The sequence below is a fragment of the Galeopterus variegatus genome, unplaced genomic scaffold, assembly GCF_000696425.1.
Source record: "Galeopterus variegatus unplaced genomic scaffold, G_variegatus-3.0.2 Scaffold626, whole genome shotgun sequence".
Classification (NCBI taxonomy): domain Eukaryota; kingdom Metazoa; phylum Chordata; class Mammalia; order Dermoptera; family Cynocephalidae; genus Galeopterus; species Galeopterus variegatus.
This window is the reverse complement of record NW_007726737.1, coordinates 410246-418149: the sequence shown is the minus strand read 5'-3', so window position 1 is coordinate 418149 and position 7904 is coordinate 410246. Positions and strand designations below refer to the sequence as shown.

Below are 7904 nucleotides of genomic sequence, written 5' to 3'. Positions count from 1 at the left end.
CCAAAGTGCCTGTGTTCTACCTTGGGAAGTGTAGCTGCCACCAACTATGACCATCAATGCTCCCATATGGTGTTTTTTTTTTGTTGTTGTTGTTTTTAAAGATGACCGGTAAGGGGATCTTAACCCTTGGCTTGGTGTTGTCAGCACCACGCTCAGCCAGTGAGCTAACCGGCTATCCCTAAATAGGATCTGAACCCGTGCCCTTGGTTAGCAGCACTGCACTCTCCTGAGTGAGCCACGGGCCGGCCTTCCCATATGGTGTTTTGAGAAGCATTTGTCAACATCCCCTTAGACTACATTCTCACTGAGAGAAGAGCCCTGTTACTCTCTCCATAGCTCTCACCCATCTCAGCATGATAATCTTCATATAATAACAACGATGACTAACAGTTACTGAGCACTTGCTCTATTCCAAGGACATTACATGAAGCATCTTACTTAATGTTCTCACTAACATGATGAGGTAGATACAATGCAATCTGCTGTAAGAGCTTAGGTAACTTGCCCCAGGTCACACAAACAGTAAGTGGAGGAGCTGGGATTTGAACCCAGGCAGCCAGGTGTCAGTGCCATGCCCTGCATTACTGGGCTGTGCAGTCTCACCGAGGGTAATACTGTGTTGGGAGGCTTTCTTGGGAGATGAAACAATTTGACTCTCATGCCAAGCTTCCTTGCTCCGGGACAAGACCTGGAGATGGTGGAGCATAGCAGGAAATTGGGCAGGAAGTTTCATTCTTGACAGTAATAACTCAGATCATTCAGGTAAGTCCACAGTTGCCAGATACTTTTCATGTGCATTATTTCATTTGATCACCAATTATTTCACTAATGAGGAAACTGAGTCTCAGAGAGGTTAAGTGACTTGCCCAAGGCTACTCAGTTAAGTAGAAGCAGAGTAGGGACTTGTACCAGGTCTTTTGACTGATACTACATTCTGCAGCCGAAGTATAGTATCTGATTGTTAAATGCAAGGGGAGGGAACACCAAGAGGGGTTGGGAGAGAATAAATGTAACTGATGTACACCGGATCCTGCACTGGGAACAGAAGACCCTATTCCTTAACCCTCTGACATTCCTCTTCAATTTCATTTTCTGAAATGATTGTTTTATAGCCTCCATTCTTTGAACACCCACACAAATCTGTAATCACTGATTCCGTCACTTCTTTTTGACTCTAAGTTCCATGAGGGCAGTGTCCTTGTCTGACTTAAGCACTACGATATCTCTGGTGCCCACCGTAGATCCTGATATAAGCACTCAATAAGCATTAGCTGAAGTAGTGAATTAATGAATGAATGAAAGGGAGTGGGAATTGAGACCCAGGAAACCTGGATCACTTGTCTCAATTATCCCATCTCTTATCCTTATTCTAAAGAGAGGCACTAGTTAAAAAAGTCAGATGATCTGGGTTTGAATCCCAATTCCTCTCTTATTAGCTGTTGGATTTGAGCAAGTCATTTAATCTTTCTAAATCTCAGTTTTACTCTTTAATACAACTAGATTAATAACAGAACCCATTTCAACAAGTCATCAGAAGGATTAGGAGACAAAAGTCATGCAGAGATATTAGTGCATTATGGGATACTTAGCAAAGGCCCAATAAAGATTATTGCTGCTGATTTATAAGGTTGCAATGAGAACTAAAGAAGTGAAGAATGTGAAAGGGCCTTCTAAGTCATTTGTTATTGATGTAAATTCTTCACACTCTGAAGGAAATTTAGGGCAGGAAATGAGTCTACTGAATGAGCGAAGGGGAGAAAAGTTTGAGGACAAAAGAAGGTATACTTTAGCTCCACTCGTTAAAAGTACAGTCGTCCCTCATTCTCCATGGGGGATTGGTTTCAGGACCTCCCTTGACTACCAAAATCTGTAGATGCTCAAGTCCCTGACATAAAATGATGTACTATTTGCATATAACCTAAGCACATTATCCAGTATACTTTAAACCACCTCTAGATAACTTATAATACCTAATAAAATACAAATCCTATGTAAATAGTTGTTATATTGTATTTTTTAGGGAATGGTGACAAGCAAAAAGTCTGTACATATTCAGTACAGACACAGTTTTCTTTCTGAATATTTGTGTTTGTTTATTTTTATTATTACTATTATTTTTTAGCAGCTGGCCAGTACAAGGATTGAACTCTGGACTTTGGTGTTATCAGCACCATGCTCTAACCAACTGAGCTAACCAGCCAGCCTCCCAATTTTCCCTAATATTTTCGATCCACAGTTTGTTGAATACATGGATGTGGAGCCCACAGATACAGAGGGCCAACTGTAATTGGCCTCTTTATCATTCTCCCAGGCAGGGGCTGACTAGCTTCCTGGGTCAGGGTCTTAGAAAATCAAGAACAACTTGGAAATTTTGAAGAAAGACCAGGAAAGGGCAGAGAGCCAGCATGTAAAGGGACAGCAACTGGCCAGCTGCCAAAAAATAAAATAAAAATAATAAATGTACAGAAAACAGGAACCATGAAGGGGAACCGAAGGAAAAGGAATCATTTGCACTAGAGAAGAGGCCAAAGCAAGAGGACTAAGGGTTTTCCATTTCTACCGAGGACAAAGTTGATAGCATGAAGAATTTCCCGAAAGTAAAGGATATTAAACACAAGCACAGTGGAGGAAAGGCGACCTGCGAAATCTTTCTGAGAGAACTGGTTTTACAGAGGAGATCCCTATCCTGTCTGGGCAGGACATAGATGCTGTTCTTTGGAAGGAGTGGTTAAATGAGATGATTGGGCAGCTGGCCAGGATAGGGATGGACTCAGCTTTCCCTATGTTAGGCAGAAGGCTGCTTGTTGCTGGACATTTATAAGCCTCCCTCCCTGCCTCCAATGTTCGGTGCCTCTCAACCTGGTTCTACTTACCGCTGTCTGAAGGCTCATGGCGGTCAATGAGTTCCAGAGCAAGGTCAGAAGCACGGTCTCTTTCTTTCTGCTCCTCTCGGAGGAAATCCACAAATTCCAGCAGGGTTAGCTTCTGCCCATCAGCTGAAAAGCTTTCAAATAGTTCTTGCACCTCAGTACGCTTAGTCAATGCCTTATAGAACTGTACGAATTCATCTCCTTCCAGAGTCCCAGACTGGGATATGTCTGCTGCCTGCATGAGAGGATTTAGGGGAGAGAGGCCCAACCCTTTAACAGAAAATTTTATGATCTTGACTCGCCCTGTAAGACCAATCTTACTGACAGATCCAAACATATTTCTCCCACAGAGCTGTCATTTAGTGTTCATAGAAGCTACTTCAGTAAGTAAAATGCAAAATTTCAGCCACACCATTTGCTACTAGAAAAAATTTTCAACTAGAAAGAGTTAAATCTCCCAAAGGTCCCTGAGAGATTAGAAGATCCCTCCTCCTAATTACTCACATTCCAGGTGGGGTTTTCCATTGTACTAGGCACCAGTGAAATTCTGGTCATGGACAGAGATGTCCTTTAGGTCCAACATAACATTGATAGTTACCTTTCATAGGATTATGATATCTTTCCAACAAGACTGAAGGGCAAGAATCATGCTCTACACTTCCCATTGAGCCTGGTGTTGTGCTAGGGCACATAGTAGTGATTCAACAAATAAGTGCTGCTAATTGGGCTCAGAGGACTTCTGGCCAAGTGAAAATGGGGCTTGGCTGGTTTGTGCAAATCCTTCCCCTGGAGACTCACCTGAAAAAGACTAAAGGCATGTTCTTGATCCATTTCCACATTCATCAGGTGTAGTAACCGCTGAACTTCTTGGAAACTCATCCGACCATCCTGGTTTTTGTCTCCACGTTGGAACCAGTCATTCAGCCATCCAGGTCTGAGTCAAGGCAAAAGTACTATATGTGTGTGTTTGTGTGTGCAGATATGTGAGCATGTTCATTCATTGACATCTGTTCCCTATCTTTGCTGTCAGTCTCTCCCCCATGCCAATCCATTCTCCACAAAGCTTCTAGAATAATCTCTTCAAAGAACCAATCTATCCAAAGACTACATGGCTCAGGGGATTTCAGGGACCTCCCTGTTGCCTGCAGAAAGAAATCCAAATTCCTTAACATAGAAATTAAGATCCCCTTTGCCCCTGTGATCTGGGCCCAACTTAGTCTTCTCAATACATCTCTGTCTTCCTTGTACTTTAGCTAGACTCAGCAACTCCCTGTTCTCTGATGTCCCACTTGCTCCTGCTCTTAAATTTCCTTTCTCTGGGCTTTTTTCATGTTTCATGTTGTTCCCTCAGGCTGGAATGTGTCTTTCCCTCTTCCTCTGTTCATGCTCAAATTCTATTCATTTGCGAGGCCCAGCTCACATGCTATTTCTTCCCTGAAGCTTTCTCAGAACCCTTGTGTAGAATTAAATATCCTTCTTTGAACACCCTCAAATAGTCTAACTACCATAACACTTCTATGGCACTTACATTATTTACAAAAGTTCATTCTTTCCACTAACTGAAGCAATATCTGAGTCTTATTAATCTTTGTACTCCTAAAGCATGGCATAATGCCTGATACATTCTGCTTAACAGATGGTGAGTGAATCAGTGAACTGGCACACAATCCAGGACTTGAAGTGAGTCTGTACCACTGAGCCCTCAAAGAGGTTGCTTTCCACCCTTGTGGTAGCTTATGCCACTGAAATCTTGTGTTCAGCTCTCAGGAGCAGCACCTTGTTTGCTTCTCTTCCTGCAATCCTGGGGGTCCTGATTCATTCCCAGACTCTGCCTGGCTGTCTTTGCCATCCCTAGATCCATTCCTCCCTCAGTATCCTCAGCATCACATCAGTCTGAGCTGTCCTTACCCATGCCATCTGGACCCTTGGACCTCCCTAGCCCTGCAGCTCTCCCCACCTTCCCTAGTCTTGCAAGCAGCTGGCTCCTTCAGTGACCGCAGCCCCCACTCTCACTCCATCCTGTAGATACTGGTCCAGCCGCTCCTGTTGGTCCATGCTGATGACAAGGTCCACCAACAGCTGGAGCCCTCGCTTCCAGATCTGGGCCTCCTCAACACTGTTGGCTACCAGGTCCAGGTTGGAGCGGCGGCCATGGAAGACAATGGTGAAGCCCTGCTCCAGGGGGAACTCCTCTGCCAGGCTGCGCAGCAACTCAGAATCATGGCCCTTTCGCACTGTCTCCACATCAGAGATTGAAACTGCCGGAAAAGAAGCAGGTGGAAGCACTGAGGAAGGGAGTCTGATAAATTGCAGGGGCTAAGAGTTAAGGACCAGCACCCCCTTCTCTGTGAAGCCATAGAGAGAAGGAACCCCAGTCTCTACAGGTTGAGTCCTAAAAGCATTTGTACAGGGAGATGCAGACTCCTGGGATTCAGGAGTCTACCTAAGTCATTGATGTTTCCATAGGCAGCATGGCAAGGGGCCTGACCTGGCAGTGGCAAGACCTGGCTTCTAGCCACCAGTTGGCAGGTGACACAAACCAAAAGGACTTAACCCCTCAGTGTCCTCAGCTTAAATAATGTACGGTCCCCTTCCATGGCCAGACCTGATGGTGATCACAGGAGGACTAGCAGGAATGACAAGTGGGAACACGTTGAAGGGTAGAAACAGTTACACCAAAGAATTTTATGCCCAAGTTCAGTTCTCCCATTCCAGATTTGAGTGCTTCCTCTTTCCAAATGTCTAGGAGGGAGCCAGAGAAATTCTTCCATCTCCTTACCTCAGCTGAGGGTAGTATGGATCGTGAACTTTGATTATGTCTCTAAAGCAGACTCTCTTGGATGTGTCCTGTGATCAGATTTTTAGAGGTGTCATAAAGAGTTTGGCCAATAGGATCCACACTGTTAGGTTGCATTCTTGACATTTAAAAATGCTTACCTTAATGGCTAACATTTATTAAATGCATCCTGGTTTCAGATCCCATGTTAGGTACTTTACACATTAACTCATTGAGTTCCTGTACTCTACTAGGCAGGTACTGTGTAGTCCCCATTTTACAGATGAGAAAACTGAAGCTTAGTTTAATTAAGTAACTTGTCTAAAGCCACTCAGGTAGAAAGTGGCAGAACCAGGGCTTTAAGCCAGGCAGGCTGATGCCTGAGATCATGGTCTTATGGTAATAATAATAATAATAATAATAACAATAATAATATATATATAACCTATGATTGTTTTGAGCCTTACCATATGCCAGGACTCTTCTTTTTTTGTGTGTGTGTGTCGTTTTCGTGACCGGTAAGGGGATCGCAGCCCTTGGTGTGGTGTCGCCCGCACCGCGCTCAGCCAGTGAGCGCACCGGCCATTCCTTTATAGGATCCGAACCCGTGGCAGGAGCGTTGCTGCGCTCCCAGCACCGCACTCTTCCGAGTGCGCCATGGGGCTGGCCCTGCCAGGACTCTTCTAAACCCTTTACATGTAATAACTAATTTAATCCACATACCAGCCTTATAAAACAAGTACTGTCATGATCTTCTTTCACAGGCTCAGCTGTAGCTGCAAGTAGGATGACAGCACAAGGCCACACCCTGGTCCCTCCCCTGCTATCAGGCTGCTGGGACCCTCAGGGACCTATCCACCCATGTGCCCACCTCCAGCTCTCCAGGTCACTCACAGCTGGGCTTGGCACTGCCCCCGGCCTGTCGCGCATGCCAGACTGTCATGCCGTCGTTCTGAAGTCTGAAGTATCTTAGCTTCTTCCAGTTTTTGGACCTCACCTTGCGCATCAGCATGCCTTCCTGCATCAGTAGCAGGTCCTGATCGGTGGTCAGCCCTGGGCCAGCAAAAGCAGGGGCTAGGTAGCCATAAGGCAGGGTAGAGGGTCTAGGAGAACCTCTGGGACAGGGGTCCTGCCTCCTTCCTTTCCCTGGGCTGTCCCCCAAACCCTCTTCCCCTGCAGATCCGGATACTCACAACCTTGCAGCAGGGATGCCATCACCCACTGCTCCACCAGCTGGCGCCAGAGTCACCTAAAGGAGCAAGGAGGAACAAAGGGCTTTGGGTGAATCTTGGAGATCAAGGGAGGAAGAGAAGGAAACCTGTGTATCCTGAATACCAACTATGTGACAGTGACTTCATCTACATAGTCTGTAGCCATTTTTACTTCTGATTTGAATTTGGTGACTTTAAAGCTTAGATAGGCTAAGAAACCTGCCTCAAATCACAAAAGGATCGGAATTTAAACTCAGATATGGGGCCGGCCCGTGGCTCACTTGGGAGAGTGTGGTGCTGATAACACCAAGGCCACGGGTTCGGATCCCATATAGGGATGGCTGATTCGCTCACTGGCTGAGTGTGGTGCTGACAACACCAAGTCAAGGGTTAAGATCCTCTTACCAGTCATCTTTTATTTAAAAAAAAAAAAAACAAAAAAACTCAAATATGTCTGATCCCAGAGCCTCTGCTCTTTCCCATGGCTAGCTCCAGAGAGGGCTAAACAAAGGGATCTGCCAAACATCCTCTTCCTTCTGAATACCTCACAATCCATCAGGTAACCTTGCTCCACACTTTGCTTGCTTCCCATCTCCTCATTATTAGGAACCACTATCTTGCTGGCTACCCCCTTTCAGAACCTGGAATCTTTCCACACACTCGTCTTCTCTTCTCTAGGTGGAATCATCCCAGCTTCCCTATCCTGGGAGCTCACTCCATGCTCCCATGTAGATTGTCCAGCTCCCAAAGAGCTAGGGCAGAGTGGTACTTCTGTCTCTTCCACAACACTTAGTTGTCTTCTTCTACCTTCACATGGAAGGCATATTCTATATTCTTTTTCATAGCATTTATTCTCACAGTTTTAATGGGCCAAAGAAGTTACACAAGTCTCAGAACTGCATTTTTAAGTTTTCTCTACCTATGAAAAAAAGAGTACCTCCTTTTAGATAAATGCTGTCCAATTTACGACCTGGCTAAGTTGTCCTAGTAGCTAATAACAAACTTCCTTTGAAAAGAACTAGAGGCTGGCCAGTTACTCACTTGGTT

General features: G+C 45.1%; 1 protein-coding gene across 1 annotated transcript in view; it reads right to left on the bottom strand.

The window, feature by feature from the left end:
• The window catches only part of PLCD4 (phospholipase C, delta 4), a 16542-nt gene extending 9681 nt beyond the window's left edge, over positions 1-6861 (bottom strand). Inside the window, exons 1-5 of the mRNA XM_008570748.1 lie at positions 6840-6861; positions 6541-6699; positions 4900-5128; positions 3669-3804; positions 2874-3105 (exon numbers count right to left, since the gene is read on the bottom strand). Coding sequence (XP_008568970.1) covers positions 2874-3105; positions 3669-3804; positions 4900-5128; positions 6541-6699; positions 6840-6861 — 778 coding nt within the window. The remainder of the gene's footprint in view (positions 1-2873; positions 3106-3668; positions 3805-4899; positions 5129-6540; positions 6700-6839) is intronic.
• Positions 6862-7904: the final 1043 nt, after the last annotated feature.